This window comes from Podarcis liolepis (assembly GCF_965112155.1).
Source record: "Podarcis liolepis genome assembly, chromosome: 17".
Classification (NCBI taxonomy): domain Eukaryota; kingdom Metazoa; phylum Chordata; class Lepidosauria; order Squamata; family Lacertidae; genus Podarcis; species Podarcis liolepis.
In genome coordinates this window covers 15036771-15061881 of record NC_139571.1, presented here as the reverse complement: position 1 = coordinate 15061881, position 25111 = coordinate 15036771, and the positions used below count along the sequence as shown (strand labels likewise).

Genomic DNA, 25111 nt, shown 5'->3' with positions numbered 1-25111 from the left:
CATTTGGTGTGAGACACCTGCTGCTACAAACGTTGTGAAGAGGGGGAAGGGGGCAGAAAGAAGTTGGGGGGCAGTGATTTTCCTTCCTTGGAGGTTTTCAAGCAGGGGTTGGCCATGGATGCTTTAGCTGAGATTCCTGCATTGCAGGGGGTTGGACTCGATGACCCTTGGGGGCCCCTTTCCAACTGTACAGTGGTGCCTCGCAAGACGAAAAGAATCCGTTCTGCGAGTCTCTTCGTCTTGCGGTTTTTCGTCTTGCGAAGCAAGCCCATTAGCGGCTTAGCGGATCAGCTGATAAGCGGCTTGGGAAAAGGGGGGGGGGAGGGAAAAAACCCTGCAGGAACTCGCAAGACATTTTTGTCTTGTGAAGCAAGCCCATAGGAAATTCGTTTTGCGAAGCACCTCCAAAACGGAAAACCCTTTCATCTAGCGGGTTTTCCGTCTTGCGAGGCATTCGTCTTGCGGGGCACCACTGTACAATTCAGCTCACATTTAAATAAAACAAGACCTGGCGGCATATCTGGGCAACGGCCGGGTGTTATACTGTAAGTAATGGGGGAACCTTATCTCCAAGGCCTTTCCTGTTCCCTGCACCCCAAGCCTTGGCGCATCCTGAAACCTGAAAGGCCCCTTCACTTGCCTCTCTGCCGGGCTTGCCCCATGACTGCGCAATGCAGCCAAACTGCCTGGCTCCGCCGCCGCCAGCCACCCTTTTCCTTCCCACCCCGCCTTTGGATCCCGACCTCATCTATCCTGAGGAAGCGTTCCGGGGGGGGGGGGGGAGAGACTAAGAACTTGGCCCTGCAAAGCTTTGGGTGCGGTTTTTGCCATGCAAAGTCCCACGCGCTTAAAACAAAACTTTAGACCCACCCCTCTCCCCACTCAAAACAGAACAACAGGAACAGCGACGCGCGTTTGCTTCCTTCGAAAGGAGTCCGCGCAAGAGCAACAGACTGCTAGACCTGCCCTCCCTCCCAAAAAATCCCCTGCTTCCCCCCCCCCCCCGCCGCCTTCCAGAAACAAATGCAAGTTGGAACGCAGCAGGGCGGCGGGGAGCGTAAAGCGCCGCGCTCTCCGTGGCGCACAGCCCCATCCGTGGCGCGCAGCTGCGTCCAAACGAGCCACGATGCATAGGATCGCTTAAAGGTTGTGGGCTAGACCACGTGATAAAGGGGCTCGGCGCAAGCCTAACGACTTTGCGCAGGCGCGCTGTGGGCGGGGAGGACGCGCCATCGGGGGCCGGATCAGCTGGCGGGAGGCGTGCGCTCTTGCGCTCCTAGAGCCGGCGGCGGGGGCTGTTTTGGTGCGGAGTTGAGCAGGCAGAAGAGGGACAAAGCAGCAGCCGAGGCAGCAGCGACCAGCCTCCCCCCGCGCGGATGCTGCTGCGCGGATCCTCTTCTGCTTAGGTTGCGTCGGCGTTGCGCGCGCCCCCCATGCTCCTTGCCCGGGTCTGGCCATCATGACCACGCTCCGCTTGTGGGACCACCTGCGGGCCGGCAGCTCCGAGCTGGACTGGTGCGAAGACAACTACACCATCGTGCCCAGCATCGCCGAGTTCTACAACACGGTGCGTATCTCGAACTCAAGACCTGAGCCCGGAGAGGAGGAGGAGGAGGGTGCATTTGGAAGCCGGGGGGGGGGGGAGCGTGTGGATTGGGAAGTACGTGCAAATGCACGGTAGGGCTGAATACATGATGTTCACACGGCTCGGCTCTTTCCCTTCCCTGCCGCTCAATTACTGATTTCTCAACAAATGGTTATTTTTTTAAAACAAATGCCACCGCGTCGTGGAAATGCCAAATGAGGTTCTGGGCGCAATCAGACTTGCAATAGGATCCTGGAGACCTTCAAGTAGGGCTCCGATTTCTGCTTTGGCACCGACTCGCGTGCAAGGCGCTGCTTATCAGTTCTCAGCCTTGGTCAAATTGGGAAAAGGACTATTTTGCAAATCGGGAAGAGGATACCCAGTGTTGTATTTTAAAACTGCAGCTACTGGCGAATAGCTGTGTATATATTTTTTTTTATCGAAGAGAGAGCCTGTCTCGGTAAACAAACAGTTTCTTAAAGTAAAACCGACCATAGTGTATTCTAAGTGGTTGTTTATTATCCTGGTGGCCTTATTTTCAGACAACAAACTATCTTTTTATTATCTGAATAGCTTGCAGATATAGGACTGGGGATCAGATCGTTTTCCTGGGAGCTTTTTTCCTTTGTTTTTCCTGGCAGAAATGCTTGTAAAATCAGAGAATCCCCCATAGAGATGGAAAAAGTCTGCACTCCTTTGAATCCCTTTTGAGAGGCGCTGGGATCATGGACTGTCATTTTTTCAGGCTGTTCAGATTGGAGGATAAAGCTTAAATTGCATGCAGTGGATTAATGGAGCAAAGCAGAATTTTCCATCTGTTATCAGCTTAAGCTTTAATTTTGCTTTAGAAAAGGTAGATCTGGATCTCTGGCTGATTTGCAGATCAGCAAGCTTTCCTAACAACTAAAACCCTGCAATTTGGGCATCTGATAGTTAGGAAACTCGAAGGGAAATTCTGGTACTGAACTGAGAGCAAAATTTCTGGCCTGATCAGGAGTTCACAAGCTTGAAGTCTGCCTTTCCCAGCTTTAGAAAAACTGCTTTCTCTCAAGGAATTAAGACTGCTTTCAGGGCTGATTTACATATTAACAAATTCTTCCATGCAATCAGCTCTGTGTAGGAATAATGCTATCTTGCATGTAGGTTTCCACACAGAGGACTGTGCATTCATGCAAAAATGTGGCCTGGATGCATGCGGTGTTGCATGCTGGTAACACATTAATTTAACCTGTTAATAAGTCTGCCCTCCCCCACAAAAAACTAGCTTGCAAACTAACTAGCCTTCTGACTGCACACGCCTATGTTAAGTCAATATCATGTTTAAACAGTCTAAAAGAATAAGAATAATCTTTCTTCCATCTCCAAAAGGTTCCCTGCTTTTCTGGTCAGGAGGGATTCTTTTAAGTTATTCACCTGGTTTTCTGTGTCAATTTATGAGCCGGCACTTAATTCCTACCTTCACAATATTGTGGCAATGTGTGGAGCGGCCCCTCATCCCATGGGACAATTGTTGCGTACTTTCCTGCGTTTCTTTGAAAACACGCAAGCCGTGTTTTTCCACTGCAAGATCTTTAAAGCCGTTTGTGACCCAGAATAAAACCGTATCAAACAAAAATCCACATTTGAACGTAACTCCCCAACCTGCGTACGAATGTGCGCACACAGACGCAGGATAGAGGTAGCAACAACAAAACAGGCAACAAATGGGAGGGAAGAAATTGTACTATTATTTTCCTTCCACCTGACTTCAAAACACGAGGCCACCTGGAAAAGGCCAGTGCGTTTATTTTCTCAGGATCCTGTTGTTAGGAGCATGTTGACACTTCAGTGTTTAAAAGATTGCTCCTTGCAGTCTGAAACTGTGTCTTTAGCATATGTGCCTCCAGGGTGCAAAGATCCGCCCAGCGCCCCCAAATTTAGTTTAGCCCCCAAATTAATACCACCACACTTATAAGCAGTTGGTCCCTTACCTTTCCCGCCCCGACTTGGCCACAGTGATCCATGCGACGGTCACCTCCAGGCTTGACTACTGTAATTCGCTCTACGTGGGGCTGCCCTTGAAGTTCTCCCAGAAACTCCAGGGGGTGCAGAATGCTGCAGCGAGGCTCCTCACAGGGTCTCTGCCATGGGAGCATATTCACCCAGTGCTTTTCAAGCTGCACTGGCTCCCGGTGGAGTACAGGGTCAGATTTAAGGTGCTGGTTTTGACCTTTAAAGCCCTTCACGGCCTAGGACCCTCGTACCTACGGGACCGCCTCTCCTGGTATGCCCCACGGAGGACCTTAAGGTCCATATATAGCAACACCCTAGAGGTCCCGGGCCCTAAGGAAGTTAGATTAGCCTCAACCAGAGTCAGGGCCTTCTCAACACTGGCTCCGGCCTGGCCCTCTGTCTCATGAGACCAGGGCCCTGCGGGATCTGATCTCTTTCCGCAGGGCCTGTAAGACAGAGTTGTTCCCCCTGGCCTTTGGCTCAGAATCAGTTTGATTCCCTCCCCCTTTTTCTTTTTCCTTTCTCCTCCTATGATGAGATTGCTCCCTAATTGTTTTAATGTTGTATCTTAATCTTTTAAATTGTATTTTAATCAACTTGTTTTTATTATTGGTTGTTAGCCGCCCTGAGCCCGGTCTTGGCTGGGGAGGGGGGGGGTATAAATAAAAATTTATTATTATTATTATTTATTATTGTTTGGGCACCTGCTTAGGAGAAACATCAGTCATGTCAAAGGTGCCTCTGATCCCGCTGCCTCATAGCGGCTCAATATAATACGTAACATAATATTTTGATGTAAGAGTTAATTTCGCGTGCACGGCGCCGTTGAGAATGACAAGCGATGGTGTGGCGCGTCTTTGGTAAATGAGCGCACAAAGTCGAAAGTCCTTTAGTGAAACAGTAGGTATACATTTCGGTAATACTTAGGTATATATGTATTTTGTTTTTCTAGCTTGATCAAAATTATTTATTATTTCATAACAGGTAGATGGTTAAGAGCTTGGGTGGCTTCAGCAGCGGGCGCATGGTGCTCCCCCCCCCCAGAATTCGGCGCCCGGGTGCCCTGCACCCCTTGCACCCCCGGGGAAAGGCGGCCCTGCCTGTGACATTTTGGTCATTGGCCTGAGCAACAGCTTAACTACACCACTGTATATGAGTTGTCGTCTGAATGTCAGGCTGCTGTTGGTGTCAACTTTACTGACTGATTGACCGAGTGAATTGGGGATGAGCCTCATCATTGCCCCAAGTCTGAACTAGGAAGCAAGTTTTCGTTCCCCGAAGACAGCTTGCATAAACCCGGGCCGTGCTGCGTCTTAAAGCGAATAGCAAGGAGGAATGAAATGGTGCTGTTGGCCATTGATGGGCCAACAGAGTTGTCACCCTCCTCTCACATTTGTTTATTATTTTATTGAGATTTATATAACACCCGCCATCGTAAGATCTCATAAGATGGAAACATGAAAATAAGTAAAACAGCAAAACAGTAACCCCCCTTCCCACAGACACATTTGAAAGCCTTGCAAAAAGGTTTACAAAATAATATAAAATCCATGTATGAGAGTTCCCCAAAATAAGCCACGTGTGATAATGCTCTGCAACACATTAATTCTTTCTGCAATTCCTTGAGTGTAATCCACATACCTGCTGAGCATGTTTTATAAGCGCAAGGGGGCTTATTCGGAGCAAATGATTTATACATGCCCCTCACCTCACACCCATGTGTGCACTCGAGAAGAGTGATCCACCATTGCTCCCATTTTACAGATGGACTACCGAGGCCGAGTGACTGATCTGAGATGCAGGACTGATTCTTCTTACCTGCACCTAATTTTCACGTTTGCACAGGTGATGGGTTAGGATACCGGTTGAAGTCGTCAAGAGTTTGTGCCTGATAGGTTCTTCTCATCACTTATGAGCCACAGGAAGTGACTGCATTTCCGGCTAGACACCCTGAGGTTGTGTGCCCTAATTCTGTCACCGGGGTTTTTGAAAAGCAGGCAATCCACAAGTGAAGGATTAGTTTACCTGAATTTCAGGTGTGTCTAAGACCTGTAATACATGATCTAATAATTTTCATTCCAATCCACTTCATCACCCACCACAGACGTAATAATCCAGTAATGTCCCCAAGCAGGTTTATTATTATTATTAATCAATCAATCAATCAATCAATCAATCAATCCACCCATGGGCTCAGCAGGATGCCCTGATGAGGACATACTTTGAACGTCAAGGTTTATTTATTTATTAAATTTGTATACCTCCCTTATACCCGTAGATCTCAGGGCCATTAACAACATAAAATCGCAATATAAAAAACAAACAGAAAATACATAATAGAAACAAAAGACAAACCAAGAATCCCCCTTTTCACAACGCCTTTTCAAAGGGCTTCAGATCACAATCAGTCCAAGGCCTGGTTGAAGAGGAACCTTTTTTGCCTGGCACCTAAAGATGTAGAATGAATGAGTCTCCCTGGTGGAGAGAGTTCCATATTTCGATTTGGGGTGGGAGGCGAAATATCATTATCAATTTTTTTATTTGCATACCGTCTTTCTACCTTACAATACTCAAGGCGGTTTACAAGCTGAAGATCTAGCAATCTAATGCAATACAAAAATGTGATAATAAAACAAAACTTTAAAATAAGCAGCCTACATCAAAAAGTAACATTCAACAATTATTAGAGTAGTATAAAATAATAATATCAACATATAAAAGGAAAAGGTTGATATTTCCCCTCCCCCCCCAAAAAAAAATTCTAGTGACAGCTACTTTTAGAAAATAAAGTCAATATTGGGAGATCTCTCCCAAATGATTGGATCTCTCAGGCCCACCTCCGCCATGGATGCCCTTCTGATTTCAAGAGGAGAGAAAAATTTACCTCTTTCCTCACGGCCGTTTGCTGGTTGCAATTAAGGAGCTGAAGTGAATATAAAGTAGGAGTGCTTTTCCCTCCCCCATGCAGCCCAAATTAAGGATTATATCTTGTGCTTTGAAACTTGAAAAGCAACTCAAAAGGCTTTGCTCTTCTCAAGCAACTGCCTTGTACTGAAAGTAGTGGGGTTTAATCTTTACAAAATAGGCTGCTTAGTGCTTTCCGTTCCATCTGCAAGGCTGTTTCTAAAGTCAAGCGGAACTGGGTGGAAAATGCGTCTCTCTCTTCCTCCTTCCTTTCCCTCAATGCCCCTGCCCCATGCCCAGTGTTTCTGAAATTTTCCCTGAATGGAAGAAAGTACTCTGTCAGTGAAGGCCTCCCATTGTGTGCTAGCGCTGGGCGATACCTGGTTTTCAACATCGTGATAGATCAACATGGTGATAGATCACCAGCAATATACCGATATATCATGATGTTTGAAATAAGGATCTAGCTATGTACAGTGGTCCCTTGGTTCTCAAACTTAATCTGTTCCAGAAGTCTGTCGCAAAACCAAGGCGTGCTTTCCCATAGAAAGTAATGCAAAATGGATCAATCCATTACAGACATTTAAAAACAACCTTTTAACATGAATTTTACTATCTAACAAGACCACTGATCCATAAAATGAAAGCAATAATAAATGTACTGTACTATAAAATAAATAAGACAGTATTGTAGATGATTAAAATTAAAATTGTTATTTTTTTCCTACCTGCACTGATGATAGTCATTGTTTGGATGGGGGGCTTTTATCCATTTCTGCAGTCGCACAATCAATCAGTCAGTAGCTGAACTGGGTTCCACACAGTCACAAAAATAAATCAACCGAAAAAGCCACAAAAACACAAAAAAGCAAAAACGAAAGCAGCAAACATAATCCATTCCGGAAGTCTGATATATTGCCAGGTCAAAGATTAGGAAATCATTATCACAATATGGACTTCAAACCGATTTGGGATGATATATTGACATATTGCCTACCCTCGTCTGTCCACTGGGCTCTACTGAATCTGTTGATGGAGACAGCCTTATGTTGTTTCTGAACACTCCCAGTGTTTGCAAGATACAGTGGAACCTCGGTTTTCAAATGTAATCAATTCCGGAAGATGGTTCAACTTCCAAAATGTTTAAAAAACTGAAAGCGAAAGCCTCAGTTCAATAAAGGTACCCCTGCCCGTACGGGCCAGTCGTGACCGACTCTAGGGTTGCACGCTCATCTCGCTCGAGGCCGGGAGCTGGCGCCGTCCGAAGACACTTCCGGGTCACGTTGCCAGCGTGACGAAACGGGAAAGCAAACCCGGTTCACCAGATTACAAGTCAACCGCTCTTAACCACTACACCACACTGGGTTTGAACTATGGCCGGCTCTCCCATGAGGCAAAGTGAGGCAATGGTGTCACGGTCTGAGTCAAAGTCCCGGTTGAGGACGTCGGGACCGGGAGCAAGATGGCGGGGTGGGAGCAGGAACGGGGGTCCAGAAGTCAGGAAGCCAAGAGTCCGAGGGTCAGAGCGCCGGGAGTCAAGAAGCCAAGGGTCCGAGGGTCAGGAAGCAAGGAGTCACGAAGTCAGGGGTCCGAGGATCAAAAAGCAAGGAGTCAAGGAGCCAAACACAGCAAGGCAGGGAACGTGTTGCTGTGGCAAAGAGCCGAAGGGAAATGCTGACCTTATATCCCTTTCCGGCTCTTGCCACCAGGTGCAGCGAGTTACCTATCGGCTTCACCTGTGCGGCCGTGCCTTGCCTCTTCAGAACAAACTTAGGAAGGCCGCAGTCCTGCGAAGTCCTACTGGTCACAGGGCCTGGCTGCTGCACGCACTCCACTCAGGCTGCAGGATTCACAGGGACAGCAGATCTGTCTTCCAAGGAATGCATTGTCCGTTGCTGCTGTGGTGACAGTGACAGGACGCTCCTTGCCGCCTCTATAGCAGCTTCTTGGCCATTAGGAGGCACTGCTGGTCTCCCGTCACCCTTGTCCCCATTGTAGATCTTTATTCCTCTCCTGGCAGGGTGGGCGTCCCCGTTTTGTGGCTCGCCTCAGGTGACAAAATGCCTTGAGTCACGGGAGGAGCCGTGTTGCCATGTGTTTTGCCAGGGCCGAAGTGCTGGCTCAAGCCAGAACGTCCCACGAGTTGAAGCCAAGTGACTTCTGCTCAACTTACTCTTCCTTGCACGTGCAGGTCTTTCAGTGCTCTTGGCCAGAAGAAGAAGAAAGGGCACGGGTTCTTCTGGCTCAAAATTGGGGGATGTCCGCAACCCAGTTGGCCTCTTTCACGGCCACCACTCCTGGTTTTGTGGTTGCAGCCTTGCCAATGGTCTTCCAGGGACCATACCTGTTGGTCTCCACCATTTTCGTATTGTGTCAACATGAGGGTGATGTCTTCTCCAGGCAGTTGAGAGCACTGCATGTCCTAGAAAGAGCTGACTCAGGCAAAGCGATGGTCTAAGTCGTGCATGGCATGAGGTCTATCTACACCATGGGTAGGCAAACTATGGCTAGATCCGGCCCAATTGCCTTCTAAATCTGGCCCGCGGACGGTCCAGGAATCAGCGTGTTTTTACATGACTAGAATGTGTGCTTTTATTTAAAATGCATCTCTCTGGGTTATTTGTAGGGCATAGGAATTCATTCATCTCCCCCCCCCCCCCATACAGTCCGGCCCCTCACAAGGTCTGAGGGACAGTGGACCCTGCTGAAAAAGTTTGCTGACCCCTGGTCTACACTTCTATCTCAATTTGTGTGTCAGGGCAGGGATGGAGTCTTGGGGGGGGGGGAGATGTTGTTTTTGTTTCTGCCTCCTCTTATCCAGATATTTGCCTGGGAAAGTGCTAAGCTTACTCCGTTGTGCAAGATCCCTCTCCCGCCCTCAACATTTTTTCTTTCGGTTTTGTAAAATACCACTTTATTTAATCATTCCTTTCTGCTTATTTAATTTTCTTTTCCGTTTCCCCCCTTAGATAAGCAACATCTTATTTTTTGTTTTGCCACCCATATGTATGTGCTTATTCCGACAATATGCAACCTGCTTCAACAGCGGAATATATTTAATATGGACCCTCCTTGTGGTGGTTGGTAAGTCCTTCTGTGTCTGTCCTATGTGACCTGAAATTCTGAGAAATTAAATTATTTATTATTTGAAAACAAGGTGCACCGGGGTGGGGGTGGACAACAAATAAGGTGCTTGGAGAATGTGCCCGAATTCAGAAGTACAGTACACTCCCAAAATAAAATGGGTGCCATTTTGAGCCTCTCAGTTTCCCCTGCTATGTATTAAATAAGGTAGTTTTCCATTATTACGAACATTGTGGGATACGTCATGGCGCTTCCAGTTGGATTCTTATGCTGGGATGGCTTCTCCTCAAGCCGACAAGTTTTATCCACCCTCCATTTAATCTGGATTTAGCCTTTCTGGCAGAAATCCAATAAGTATAATGAAGTCTGTTGCCAATGACCCATTTCTGCTAATATGCAGATTAAGTCCCTGTCTGTAAGCACTGAGGTTGGTTTCGGTTCTGGTCTTAATGGTCTTGAGAGGAAGGGCAGTGCGTATTATTTTACTTATCTCAAAGAGTAGTAGGCCAGCCCTGTTTGCTCAGTCAGGCCCTGAACTACTCATCAGCTGATTTCCTTTTTGCACCTTCATATATATAGATATCTATTTTAACACATCCTCACAGTTTCTCAATTAAGTTCTGCAATGAGATAACTGACTGTGCAAACAAAACCCCTCCCCACTGAAGTCTCCCACGAATAAAGGTAAAGGTAAGGGGACCCCTGACTATTAGGTCCAGTTGCGGACGACTCTGGGGCTGCGGCACTCATCTTGCTTTATTGGCTGATGGAGCCGACGTACAGCTTCCGGGTTATGTGGCCAGCATGACTAAGCCACTTTTGGCGAACCAGAGCAGCTCACGGAAACACCGTTTACCTTCCCGCCGGAACGGTACCTATTTATCTGCTTGCACTTTGATGTGCTTTCGAATTGCTAGGTTGGCAGGAGCAGGGACCGAGCAACGGGAGCTCACTCTGTTGTGGGGATTCAAACTGCCGACCTTCTGATTGGCAAGCCCTAGGCTCTGTGGTTTAATCCACAGTGCCACCCGCGTCCCTCACTCCCACAAATACTTACTTAATTTTGAAGCTTTTGGGAGTGGGTTTCGATCTTCAAAATCTAGCTCTTCGCCGTATGCTTGGTTGCTTGCTTGTGTTCAATTTTCAGACGCTTGTCTGTGCAAAGCCGCCGGGCTGTTGTTGAATCTTGCCGAGAAGAGAAGAGGTGGTTGAACTGTGCTGTAATGACCTCTTCGATTCTGAATGTGTCCCCCCTCCAGGAATTGGATCTGTCTACTTCCACGCCACGCTCAGTTTCCTGGGTCAAATGCTTGATGAACTCGCTATACTCTGGGTTTTGATGTGTGCTCTGGCTCTGTGGTTTCCCAGAAGATATCTTCCCAAAATGTTCAGGAACGACAGGTAATGTCTCTTAAGTGCTGGTGTGCTGGTCCCGAGGGTTAACGGTGAGGTCTGAGTCCAGTCCGAGGTCGAGGGTGCAGTATGGAGGTTGTCCGTCAAAGCTGAAGCTGGGACCCAGGCAGGGAGTCGGGCGAGGTCAGGAACTCTGGCAGAAGAGCAGGACAGGGTGCGGGCAGGAACAGGCTACCAACAATGTTGCTCCCACAACTTGGGACTGGGGCTGTCCGGCTTTTATCTGCCCTGAGGCATAGGGCGGCCCCGATCTTCTGGTGACTCGCCTCTCCTGGCCTGGAGGTGAGCACTCTTCCTGGGGGGACTTCGTTCCCTCCGCCTCTCTGCCCTGAGCCTCTGCAGCTCAGGAGAGGCTGGAGGGTTACCGGACCCAGAGGCAACCTCAGCTTCCCCTGATGGGGCTGAAAGTGGAGCACCTACAGGCAATGGGTCCTCCATCACCTCAGGAGCCAGAGCAGACTCAGCTGGTGCCTGCACCTGAGGATCCAGCACAGGTGAGGACAATTCAGGCTCATGCCCCAGCCCTGGCTCAACTGGTTCTGGAGGCGGGGAATCCTGTGCAGGCTGGGATCCCTCAGGTTCAGCCTCTGAGTCCGAATCCCAGGCCATCACAGCTGGCCTTTAAAGAGTGGGCTGCATTAATAGCACCGTGCCCTTCTCCTCGGAAGAGGGCAGGAGAGAACCAGAAAGGGCTGTAACCCAGAGATCCTGACATCACCTTTAAATTTGCCATCTGCCAAGGCTATAATAAAAACTAGGTTGTGGGATATTGAAAGCCAAGAACTAACAGTAGCAGCAGAGAAAACATGTTCCCCTCTTTATTTTCAACTTCCTTGGGCACATGAAACTAACACAATTACCTTGAATTTCTGCTTAACTCTCAAGAAAGAAGGGCATTTTCTCTGGCCAGGTTTAATTCAAATCCATCAAACCTCCTTTGGGGAAGGTTCTCAGGCAGGGTGGAAGGAGAAAGAACTTGCCCAGGTGAAGACCACCTGGTGGAAACCCTCACACACATGGTTCTCAATTGTAAACTATATGCTGATCTCCGTCAGCAATTTCTAGATCATCTCTGCATCCCCAAATGGAAACCAGAGTTGGAGATCATACATTTTCTACTACTGGGGAATGATCAGGAGCTCACCAAGTTAGTGGCTAAATATCTCTATTTGGTTTTTTGTCGTCGAAATACACTGCAGACGTCTGATCTCCCTGGAGACCAAGAGATGTGACCAGAGACTGTTCTGCCTCCTTTCTTTTAGCAAATGTTTTGTACCACTGGGGAAGTGGAAATTCTGTATTGATTTGTTTTGGAAGTATGTGATGCCAATAAAAGGTTTAATGATGCTGACTCTTTTTTTAAAAAAATATCCAGGGGCCGATTTAAGGCAGCAGTGGGCATCCTCTCTGGGGTCACCACCTGCCTCGCCTTCATTAAGCCTGCCATCAATAACATCTCGCTGATGACGTTGGGTCTTCCCTGCAGTGCCTTGCTTGTCGCAGAGCTGAAAAGGTGGGTGTCTGTGACTGTGACAAAATAGATCTTCTGTTTGAGGGCTATGTTTGGATGCCTGCTTCCCATTTGGAGCAAACACCTTCTGGGTGTGTGCAGGACCGAATTTAGATTTGATGAGGCCCTCAGCTCCTGAAGGTAATGGGGCCCTTTCTATGTCCAGCTGTCCTTTGTCCACAACAAATTGTCACTGTTTTTTGTGTTGAGTATATGCTATATGGTAACTGTAGGTATCTAAAGTCATTTGCACATCACAAAACTTGTATTTTATCAAAGTAATTGTTGATAAGAAGTATATTAATAGTGAAATGCACTTAAGAAGAAGTATATTAATAGTGAAATAATTATTAAGCTCTAACTTAAAATGATTTTTTTATCCACAACAAACTTAATAATGCAAACACATTGGCATTTGGCAATAACAAAAGTTCCATTAGAAACACAATTTACACAGACTAATTATCTAGTCTCTAGAAACTTGCTATAACATGAAATAATAATAAGTGAAAATATATGATCCAAACTACTAATAATTATAAATATCAGAATGTAGGCACCCTATATATAGAAATGAGCAAACCAGTGATATTTTAGGGAGGAGGATAGCAGGCAGGGCCCATGACTTACATCATAGGAGCCTACACAACACAAAACACTGTTGCTATATGTAGGTTTTATTTTATTTGTTTTTTATCTTATATTTTGGAAATGTACATCCAGGTTTTTTCCCTTTTTTGGGGGGGGCAAGAGAGTGGGGCCCTAAGCTACAGCTTGTTTAGCTTATACGTAAATCCGGCACTGGGCGTGTGACTTACCTGTGGGCAGGGTGGCAGAAGCACACCTGGAATTAAGATACAAAAGAGCTTAAATGTTCCCACGGAAATCCCAAGCATCCAGACAGGAGCTGTTTTGGGTGGACGACTTGACAAGGTGATAAATGGTTCTGTAAATAGCCTGGGTACATTATAATAACTTCTCTCCCTTAGGGTGGCAAAACAAAATATCTTGTCACGTTGAAGAGGTGAGGCAGGCTCACAGTTTGAAAGCTGCCACCTGGGCCTTCAAAAGGGGCTGTGAAGAGGGATTATAATTTTAAAATAATTTATTATTAATACCCTGTCCACCCCCCCCCCCCATTTTTAAAAAATACCGGCTATAACTACCTGGCTGTTAGGTAAAGGTAAAGGGACCCCTGAGGTTCAGTTGTGGCTGACTCAGGTTGTGGTGCTCATCTCGCTTTATTGGCTGAGGGAGCCGGCATACAGCTTCCGGGTCATGTGGCCAGCATGACTAAGCCACTTCTGGCAAGCCAGAGCAGTGCATGGAAACACCGTTTACTTTCCCGCTGGAGCGGTACCTATTTATCTACTTGCACTTTGACATGCTTTCGAACTGCTAGGTTGGCAGGAGCAGGGACCAAGCAACGGGAGCTCACCCCGTCGCGGGGATTCGAACCGACAACATTCTGATCGGCAAGCCCAAGAGGCTCTGTGGCTTAACCCACAGCGCCACCCGCGTCCCAGTGCCTGGCTGTTAGTCACCATCTGAATGGTCTCATTTATTTGGAAACCAGAAATGCCAGTGGAACTGCGCTGGGATGAGAACCCCTCGGGCAATGTGGGGAAGTAATGCACCCTAACTTACCGCCGATCCTTCTTGCAACAGTGTTGTGGGAAATGTAGGAAGACCGCTTCAAACGGGATCATGCGATCTATGGCATTCGCTCATGCCATGAGCAATGAAGGCCATCAGCTTGGATGCTTCTAAAAGTGGCTTAGATTTTCTGTGTTTAGTTGTAAGCCTTAATTTGCTTTTGGCTCGTGGCTTTTTCTGGGCCACATGCTTGTTTTTTTTTAAAAAAAGAGTGCTTTTAGATGATGCCCTTGATATTTGTTTTCATGCCATGACCTGCCTTGGGGCAGGGGGTGTATGCAACCATTGCCCCCAAATGTACAAAGCTTATCGTCTCTTAGTTTTGTTCAGTTCTTAATCTTGGGTCAGATGTCATTCCGTTGCTGTGCTTTTAATGATCTCCTGGCTTGGCTTTCAGATGCGACAACGTGCGAGTGTACAAGCTGGGACTATTTTCTGGCCTCTGGTGGACTTTGGCTCTTTTTTGTTGGATCAGCGACAAAGCATTTTGTGAGATCTGGTCGTCATTCAACTTCCCATATTTGCACTGCGTATGGTGAGTCCATCGTGTTCCAGTCCTTGCCACAATTCCTGCTCCCCTCTCTCTGCCCTCTGTTTCCCGGTGTTACATCTTGCCATATTTGTTGGATGAAGAGACTATATAGAAAACTCAGGCCACCCTTCACCAACGTCAGAGGTCCCCAAACTAAGGCCCATGGGCCGGATAAGGCCCAAGGGACTCGTTTATCTGGCCTGCGGCGACCCCCGCCACTTCCGGGTCGGAGGAGCACCGAAAATAGCTTGTGTGCATGCGCAAGCATTATTTCCGGTGCACATCCGGGTCGGAGGAGGCCCGTGCACATGCGCACAAGCTATTTCCGGTGCTCCTCCGACCCGGAAGTGCGCCGGAAATAGCGTGTGCGCACGCATATGGGCATGCGCTCCCCCGCCCTCCGGCCCACAGTGTGATCGCCGCTGGAAACACGAGCTTGAGGCACAGTAAGTTTGCTGACCCCTGACCAACGTTGTACCCGCCTCCCCGATGCCCATCAGCCCCCCCAGCCCCACACACTGGAGGGCACTGTGTTTGTTAAAGCTGGTCTGAGTTCTCAGTGTAGTCTGAAGGCTGATCCAGACGCTACAGACATTCAACTCTGTTGTTTTTACAAAAATGCGCGTTGGGAGTGAAAAATACGTTTTGTTGCCTTAATGCTGAATTTCCATTTCTAAGGAAACAGCCCTGTGCTTGGGGCAAATCTCATCTTTTACCTGCCAAAGGTCCCCGGTTCAGTCCCTGACATCTCCTGCTTCAGCCTCATGATCAGCTGAACATCGTGATATAGTGATACATCACGATGCCGAAAAGGAAGGAGTGTGAGGCACCAGGGTGAAACTGTCACTGCTCCGGCCAGTGCCTGGCCTATGGAGGGAGGAGACCCGGCCTTAAAACAACAATAATAATATTATTATTATTATAATTTATTATTTATATCCTGTCCATCTGTCTAGGTTTCCCCAGCCACTCTGGGCGGCTCTCAACAATATTAAAACCACGATAAAACATTAAACATTAAAAGCTTCCCTAAACAGGGCTGCCTTCAGATGTCTTCTAAAAGTCATTTACTTGTTTATCTTTCTGACATCTGGCGGGAGGGTGTTCCACAGGGTGGGCGCCACCACCGAGAAGGCCCTCTGCCTGCTTCCTTGTAACCTCGCTTTTCGCAGGGAGGGAACCGCCAGAAGGCCCTCAGAGCTGGACCTCAGTGTCCGGGCTGAACGATGGGTGTGGAGACGTTCCTATATTGGAATATTGTGAAGCTCCTTGACATCTGATGGGAGGTGGGTGCCACCACTGAGAAGGGCCTCTGCCTGGTTCCTTGTAACTTCACTTCTCGCAGTGAGGCAACCACCAGAAGGCCCTCAGAGCTGGACCTCAGTGTCCGGGCTGAATGATGGGGGTGGAGATGCTCCTTCAGGTATATGGAGATGCTCTTTCACGAGGCACTGGAGTGAAGCTTCTGCCAGCACCCAGCGCATGGAGGAAGCACTCAGCCTGTCTGCTCAGCAGGAGAAGGAATCAAAGGTGACGGCCTGCAGGGAAGCCCCCCCCCCCCACAATATACTGCCAGGTTAAAACCCCATCGCAATCTGACCCTCAATCCGGCCCTGGACAATGTATCGATACATCGCCCAGGCCTAACGCACGGTTCCTTCTTTTCAGATTTGCAAGGAAATCAAGACAGAGCTGTTCTGCCTGGCCTTTGGTTTGGACTCAGTCTGACCCTCCCTTTATGGTTTTGATCTATCGGTTACTTTTAAAATGAGGCTGCATTTTAAATTGCATTTGAACCTCTATTTTAAATTGGCCCCCCCATTATGTTTTTACTGTGATTTTTTTTTTAAATTGACAAATATTTTATTATTAAAATAATTCAACATTAGTAAAGGTAAAGATACCCCTGCCCGTACGGGCCAGTCGTTTCCAACTCTAGGGTTGTGCGCCCATCTCACTTAAGAGGCCGGGGGCCAGCGCTGTCCGGAGACACTTCCGGGTCACGTGGCCAGCGTGACGAAGCTGCTCTGGCGAGCCAGCACCAGCGCAGCACACACACGGAAACGCTATTTACCTTCCCGCTATAAAGCGGTACCTATTTATCTACTTGCACTTAGGGGTGCTTTCGAACTGCTAGGTGGGCAGGAGCTGGGACCGAAAGACGGGAGCTCACCCCGCCGCAGGGATTCGAACCGCCGACCATGCGATCGGCAAGCCCTAGGCGCTGAGGTTTTACCCACAGCACCACCCGCGTCCCTTAATTCAACATTAATACATACATATTACAAATAAACTCTCTTTCCCCCCTATTATGTAATTACTGTGATTTTATTGGCGTTAGCTGCCCTGAGCTGGGGAGGGTGGGGTATAAATAACATTATTATTATTATTATGAATATCAGTTGCACGCTGGTGGTGAGGAGCAAGCTGTACTCACCCTCCTCCGTTTCTGTTCTGTCCCCTCAGGCACATCCTCATTTGCATTGCCGCTTACCTGGGCTGCGTGTGCTTCGCCTACTTCGATGCCGTCTCGGAGATCCCTGAGCAGGGCCCGGTCATTAAGTTCTGGCCCAGTGAGAAGTGGGCGTTCATCGGGGTCCCTTACGTCTCCCTCCTCTGCGCACACAAGAAATCGCCCCTGAAGATTACATGATGTTCATTGGTTCTAACCTGCCGGAGGAAGAGAGGCCAGAGAACGAGACCTGCGCCTTTCTTCCTCTGTCTCTCTACAAACTGCAGTTCTGCAAAGGGAACCCATGAGGACGTACCTGCGTTTTCCCTGCCTCCCACCCCTCTCTCGGGCTCCCAAGCAAAGTTCTTAGGAGCGAGCAGCAATGGCAACTCTTTTGCACCCCTTCTCTGTGGTTTTGGCAGAACTGGAGTTTCCCCCCCTATTAGAAGTCTTGAATTATAGTACTGGCAATGTTTTGCCGTGTGCGCTTTGCATAGCGTTCTCTAGTTGGAACTAGACATCATGGGAGATGTGTGGTTGCTGTTGAAAAGGCGCCAAGCCAAGACCGCCATCTCTTTTTCCCCTTCCTCAACCACCTACCTCCCCCCACAATGTGTGGCGTCTTCCACAATTGAACTCTGCCTCCCTTTTAATTGGCTGCCAGCTGCTCTTTCAGGGCGGGGGCGCCCAGAATGCTCTGACGTCACAGCATGTCAGCCTTGACAATGCCACGCGATTTCCCATAAAGCCCAGCTCCTGACAAAACCCCTCCGGTCAACTCCGAGAGAGTATTTATACAGGCAATCTTTCGTTGTGAAGTAACCACAGGATTCCAGCTGTTCCTGAAGGCTTTTGAAAGGTTTGCTTTGTAGTTCTACCACTATCACCTCTCTCACAGACTTGGGAGGATATTTATACCAACAGCATCTTCAAGGACAAAATATATTTCTAGCCAATCTGGTCAGAAGCTGTTGGGGGGTTTTTTTGGAGGGGGGGGCAGGGATTCACAAGGAAATATGTTTTGAGAAGCTGGCTTTTCTTCTCAGTTGCTTGATTAAGTAGTTTGTAGCCTTAGCACTGAGACTGTTCTGCTCTAGGTCTCCTCCTGTTGTACTATGGTAAACTCATTCTCACTGGGCATTGCCAACTTACGAATGGCAGCTGGGTCGGTGCTTTGAACCTTTCCCTTGTTGATTTCTGCAGATCAGACTGCTGCTTACGGCATAGGAACAGGCCAGTCCAGGCTGCCCCTGTCTTGTGCACTGTCCCCCTTACTTGGCAGGGTGATTATCTAGTGGCCACTTGCCATTAGTTGCCACTTGAAGAAAAAAACAAAACTTGCATGCATCTATACGATAATCTTTATTGTCATTGTCCCATACAGAACAATGAAATTGAAAAATCTACATAAAACATTCAAAACCCAACAAGCCTGCTATCCCAGCTATCCCAACTTGGTTAGCCCCCTAAAAACTCTGATACCCCATTTTTAAATACAATATACTCCCATAGAGACTCTTTACACTGTGTTTAAAACCAATATTGCATTTGGGTAGAAACTGTTTCTCAGGCGGCTAGTCCTAGTTTTTATAACCCAGAAGGCAGAAGCTGAAAGAGATCATTTCCGGGGTGCGCACCATCCTGCACTATCTCTGCAGCTTTCTTTTCTTTCTTTTCTTTTTTTTAAATTTTCACAATATTATAAACAAACAAACACATAAAACAGACAAACATAAATCATAGCCTTATTGAGAATTACAGTTATTAACTTTGTTAAGTGACTTCCTCGCTTCCCCTTGGTTGAATTTCATTGCATGTCCTTTTAGCGGTTTTCCAAATCCCGATTTTTATGAAATTTAACTTAAACATTAACATCCTTCACCTTATGGAATTAAACATATTAATCCATCACTTAACATAAATAAAATCCTTAGCCCATTAAGTATCTGCAAGCTGTTTTCAGTTAATTTAACTTAACAAATTGAACTAAATAATCATTACATTTATTCCACTCTTCCTGATCCTCCTCCTCCTTCTGGTCACGGACCCTTCCGGTTAGGTCGGCTAGCTCCGACTATCTCTGCAGCTTCTTATGGCACCTGGAAGCATAGATTCGATCCCAGGTGGGAAGAGTGAACACAATTATTCTCTCCGCAGTCTTTACAACCCTATTCAGAGGAAGGGGCTTTTTTCCACTTACCTTTTTGTGATGTTCATCTCCCGGGCTTCCGTAGAAGGCCTTGAACTTGTGCAAATTCGCAGTTGCCGCCTCGGATCCTCTCTCTTTACTCAGGACTACAAGGTTGGCGGTGTGGAAGACCCCTCGGGAGAGATGCCTCCAGTCCATTGGCGTGACTCCATTGCTCAACCACCATTTTAAGCAGAGCTGTGGCACTTGGTGGTGGAGGTGGTTTGGCAGTGCCAGGGGTTTGGGGGTCCTGGGACAGACCTTTCTCTCCCCCCCCCCCGAACCTCACCAGTTGGAATGCTGGCTGCCTTGTGCAACCCTTAGACATCATGTGTTTGTCAATGACCTGCTGCTTTTCAAGTTATCGCAGCAGAAATCTGGGTTGAGTTGGCAATGGAAGTGGAGAAGCGTTGGCAGATCAGCCATAGGTGCTCTTTATAAGGTCGGGCCTTTGAGGGCAGTGTGAATAAGGTATTCAATATTAGTCCTACTCAGAGGTGTCCAATTAAAACCAACTGGTATTACTAACTTAGGCCCATTCATTTCAGTGGGTCTACTCTGCGTGAACTCAGTTGGGCTGGGAAATGAGATGGTAGGTTAAAAGCTCTAAATGCATGAAAATCTCTCCTTCCATTGAGAGATTTGAATTGCAAGATCTAAGAATGAACTAAGAATGAACCTTCAGATTCCGATCTACTTGCTTGAGCTCTGAGCTTCACCCTTATTATTTGTGGCTGTTTGTCAATCTATGACAATAAGCAGACTAAAAAAACACTGTTAGGTGATTGTGGGCAAGGAAGCAATTAACCAATTAAACACTTTGTTATTAACATATAATTAACATATATGTATATATCATGATGCACGCTTTTCTGGCTGCTGTTTCTGTTGAGACATCTTGGCCTTGATTTTTAATAGATTAATCCCCACCAATGAAATAAGATGTTAAAACAAATAAAAATAAAATAAAATCCACATTTAGCTAATTGCGCCCCAAGTACTGATTGAAATGACTGAACATGGCTTTATTATCCCACCTTCAGTTCCCTTTTGGTAGCAACTGAATAATGCATTGAGTTCTTGGAAAGAGATTAATGCAACAATAAGCCACCAGATTTTTTGAAAAACCAATTTACCTTTTAATCTGCATTTAAATCCTCGGCTCTTTGCGAGCAAATAAATGAACTCTGAAAGGTTGAGGTTTAGCTGTCAAATATGGGGGTTTTTTTGCCACATGTTGCCATGACAGAGTTTTAGAGAGCACTAATATTCTGGCACCTGTTTTAGTTTTAAGGAGGTTGCAGTTTCGTTTCAACAACAGCGAAGACTGTGGTTCACAAGCTGAATTCATAAAAGCTGTTTCAACTTTTAGGACAACATGATGCAAATGTTGCATGAGCCATTGGCACAGTCTATAACATCTGACCAGAAAGCATGATGATTAATATAGGCCTCAGAGAATCTAGCTGCTTTGGAGAGATACATCATATTTTTAGGTCCCAACTCCAGGCATAACATACCTTGTTCTAAACTGTATTCTAACCAAATAAATTTAGCTTTATAAGTTTACCCAGCTCCATATAAAGCTTAATGACAAAGCAGTTTTAATGTTGTGTAGGTGCTTCCTGCCTTCTCCCTTCACAAGAACTAGGAAACGGACCAGGCAGCCTTCCAGTTAACCATAGTTTCCTGATTTGTCCAAACCATGAAAAATTATGGTTAACACTTTGAAGGAGCCGGGGTATTAAACCACCATTTGAAGCTGGCTTCAACGCTTGGCTTGGGCAGAAGCTACTCACTAACCATAGCTCCCCGGTTCCAACAAAGAGCAGTGGAAGATGGCTTGGTTTGTTTTCTGATGTACACAAAAGTTCATGCTCATTGGCTTATTAAGCTGAGATATGGTCCCTCTAACTAAATAAGCTGAGAGCTCAAGCTTGATTTCTGACGGGCCACCTAATTGACCCAGGTGGTACCTTCATGTTTTGCTGTGACAGGAGCATAGCTTACCTCGTGGTATAGAATGGGCTTCTGGCTCGGAAAACCCATGGCAAGGACCATTTCAAACCAAAGGGCTTTGTCTCTGGCTGACCCCAGAAGATTTTCTTGCAGAAGAGCCCAGATAGGAATGTGCTCCCCTTGTTCCTATTTCTTTTCTTTGCACTTTTATTTTTCTCCAATTTATTTGATGTTTATTAGGGTTTTCAAAGACCTTCTGTCTTTGTTTTTGTTTTTAAGCTTAGGAAATTTGTGATAATACTCCGGTACAGTGTTAACCCTCAACGTGTGTTTTGGTTTTCTGCGGATGTTAAAATACACACAAACACACACACAAACCATATACCGTGAATTGCTTAAGGACTCAACGTGACTCATGGGATGGTACCACTTGACAAGAATGCAACCTAGCTAGCGTTTTAAAACTGAGAAAGTTTCATGTAAAACCTAGCAAGCTTTTAATTCCTTTGTGTATGATTTAGTAAAATGTTCAGTTTTAAATCTTCTTCACTGTGTACTGCAATAAAATCTTTCCTTTGGAACTTCTTTCTGAAAAGAATGGGTTTAATAGAGGCTGTGACGGAAAGATCCGTTAGTAATTTCCATTGCCATCTGTAGAACAGGGAAGCCAATGCACTGCCCCTTTCTGTAGCCTGAAACAGGCTGAAATGTAGATAGTTCTTCTCTCTAATATAGTAGGTGTCCTTTCCATTACAGAGATGTAGTATTTCAAGCAGTATTAATGGAGGTAACTGCAGAGGGGTCAGGCAGAGGTTACCGATAGGTTTGCAGAAAGCTCTGCACTTCTTATTATTTTTTCTGCAAAAGGAAAAAAAAAGTACTTGGAAAAAAATTAAACGTTTCTGTAAAAGTCACATTTTTTTCAGTATTTGGAATTTTGCTTTCAGACTTTTTATTTTGATCCACTTTGGAACTGGGGAAGGCTGGTTGGGAATCGTGAAAAAGTGGAGAGGGAAAGAATAAACAAACATTGCCAGAACTTCTTCACATTTTTTTTTTTTAAGGCGTCAAATTCCTCATCCCTGAAAGCCTGCTTGGATTTGCTGTAACCCTTGGGATAAATGTTTCATCTGCTTCCTTGAGGACTAGAACCCTGTTCATATTTTGTTTTTTATAAAATTAACACTGAGAAGTTTTCCTTTTACTCTGCTTTCTTAAAAGTACATTCCAGCATTTGGGACTTACGTAATAGGAAGCATGTTTTAAGATTGAAGCTAAAACATACATTTAGTGTGCAGGATTCTGGTCTCGGAGAGATACGGTGATTGCTCTTAAGAGTCTGTGTCCTGATGTCCTCACAGGCTACATGCCAATTTAATACAAAGCGTTGCTCAAAATTCATATGTTTTGGTTTGCTGTATCAGTACAACTCTTCTGCTGGAAGAGGTCTGCCAGTCTGAGGTGAGCAGAGGCCAGGCACAATGTCTCTGTGTGTGTGCATCAAAAAGAAGAAAAGCAGAATACACTGTCCTCTTCACAGTATTAAGTTCTGAATTGCTTTCAAAGCTTGCAAATCCTCTACGGGTAGTATTCTAAAATGTGCATGCAATGTACGAACAGACCCATATTAAACATCTTTTGATCACGGAACAGCTCGGTTTTTACCTTGGCCTTATTTTCTCCAGGTGGGATCTTAAGAGCTCAAAGACTTGAGCATTTCCCCCCTCTTTGGGTGACTGACACTCTGTCCTCCATATTGCAACTGGTGGTTGTTGTTAACCCATCTCAGTTCCCAAAACCATTTTGTCATAGGGTAAGGAAAGTTCCTCTTTGAACATCACAACTCTATAGGCCTTTTGGATGCATGAGAAGCACTTCTGTGTCCAGGGCAGCTGTCTACCAGGTCCATCTGGTACACAGGATGAGACCCTACCTGCCCACAGACTGTCTCACCAGAGTGGTGCATGCTCTGGTTATCTCCCGCTTGGGCTACTGCAACACGCTCTCCGTGGGGCTACATTTGAAGGTGACCAGGAAACTGCAACTAATCCAGAATGCGGCAGCTAGACTGGGGACTGAGGGCAGCCGCCGAGACCACATAACACCAGTCCTGAAATGCATATATTGGCTCCCAGTACATTTCCGAGCACAATTCAAAGTGTTGGTGCTGACATTTAAAGCCCTAAACGGCCTCGGTCCTGTATACCTGAAGGAGCATCTCCACCCCCATCTTCTGCCTGGACACTAAGGCCCAGCTCCGAGGGCCTTCTGGCGGTTCCCTCACTGTGAGAAGCCAAGTTACAGGGAACCAGGCAGAGGGCCTTCCCGGTGGTGGCACCCGCCCTGTGGAACGCCCTCCCATCAGATGTCGAAGAGAAAAACAACTACCAGACTTTTAGAAGACATCTGAAGGCAGCCCTGTTTAGGGAAGCTTTTAATGTTTGATGTATTACGGTATTTTAATATTTTGTTGGAAGCCGCACAGAGTGGCTGGGGGGGCACAGCCAGATGGGCGGGGTATAAATAATAAAGTATTATTATTGTGTTCTTCGGATTCTGGCTAGTATAAATGTATTAATAATGGGGCAAGCATCACACACAGAGAGAGAAAAAAATGGGAGGGGGGAGAGAATACAGTTTCACAAATTTATTTGGCTTTCCCAGACTCTCTAAGTGTCCCTATTTTCCAGAGACAGTCCTGGATTTGCAGAAGCCACCCCAATTTCTAATTTGAATGCCCCACTTTTCCTTACTTAGGACATCCTTATTTTCACTGGAGAAATGCTGGAGGATATGATTTCCTTTATGAAGTACAGTGGTCCTTTGGTTCTCAAACTTAATCCGTTTCGGAAATTCCGTTCCAAAACCAAAGCATTCCAAAACCAAGGTGTGCTTGCCCATAGAAAGTAATGCAAAACAGATTAATCCCTTCCAGACTTTTAAAAACAACCCTTAAAACAGCAATTTAACATGAACTTCATTCTCTAACGAGACCATTGATCCATAAAATGAAAGCAATAAACAATGCATTGCAGTCACACAATCATTCAGTAGCTGAACTGGATTCCACAGTCACAAAAACAAAACAAAAATGCAAAATAAATAACAAATACAGACAGACCTCAGTGTAACACTCAAATTGGAAGTGTGGCCCTCAAATTGGAAGTGTAACACTCAAAAGGGAGCACGTTCGGCTTCCGAAAAACATTCGCAAACTGGAACACTTCCGGGTTTGCAGTGTTTGGGTTCCAAGTTGTTTGAGTACCAAGGCATTTGAGAACCAAGGTACCGCTGTATCTCTTATCGGAGAGAATTGGGGAAAACCTCTCACTGTGGCATCTAGTTCCACACGGGGGCAGCATTGACCTAACAGTGTGAACTTAATGCAGGCGAGAAACTCTGCAGAAACTTGGCAGCATGTCACAAAGAGGTTTCTCCATAGCAAAGCAGTGGAACCATTTTTCTTTTAAAAATATCTGCCTCTGTTACTTGAAATTCACTAAGGTATGCTGCATTGCGAGGGGTGTGTGTGTGTGTGTGTGTGGTCAAGATGACACTCTGACACTCTTTGTCCCTTCAGATGACACTCTGTGTCCCTCAGCCTGGACACTGAGGTCCAGCTCTGAGGGCCTTCTGGCAGTTCCCTCATTGCGAGAAGTGAGGTTGCAGGGAACCAGACAGAGGGCCTTCTCGGTAGTGGCACCCACCCTGTGGAACGCCCTCCCATCAAATGTCAAGGAAATAAACAACTCTCTGACTTTTAGAAGACATCCGAAGGCAGCCCTGTTTAGGGAAGTTTTTAATATTTTATGCTGTACAGTGGTACCTCAGGTTAC

At 46.4% G+C, this 25111-nt stretch overlaps 1 protein-coding gene across 2 annotated transcripts; it reads left to right on the top strand.

Moving 5' to 3' along the window:
* Window positions 1-1044: 1044 nt before the first annotated feature.
* On the top strand, window positions 1045-21860 carry ACER2 (alkaline ceramidase 2). Of its 2 annotated transcripts, XR_014520935.1 has the most exons (7): window positions 1045-1567; window positions 9451-9565; window positions 10825-10966; window positions 12354-12491; window positions 14542-14679; window positions 17143-18785; window positions 19215-21860. XR_014520935.1 is itself a non-coding variant. In XM_083483437.1 (6 exons), the coding sequence occupies exons 1-6, from the start codon at window positions 1460-1462 to the stop codon at window positions 17327-17329; spliced, it is 828 nt and encodes a 275-aa protein (XP_083339563.1). In that variant the 5' UTR covers window positions 1045-1459; the 3' UTR covers window positions 17330-21860. The 2 variants fall into 2 exon arrangements, 1 of the variants encoding a protein (XP_083339563.1); XM_083483437.1 differs by having other exon boundaries at window positions 17143-21860.
* Window positions 21861-25111: the final 3251 nt, after the last annotated feature.

Bases quoted from the DNA above. Each gene is read 5' to 3' on its own strand.
- ACER2 (XM_083483437.1), top strand. From the start codon at position 1,460: ATGACCACGCTCCGCTTGTGGGACCACCTGCGGGCCGGCAGCTCCGAG. The intron at 1,568-9,450 runs GTGCGTATCTCG...TTCCCCCCTTAG, and splicing joins TCGCCGAGTTCTACAACACG to ATAAGCAACATCTTATTTTT. The intron at 9,566-10,824 runs GTAAGTCCTTCT...TCCCCCCTCCAG, and splicing joins GACCCTCCTTGTGGTGGTTG to GAATTGGATCTGTCTACTTC.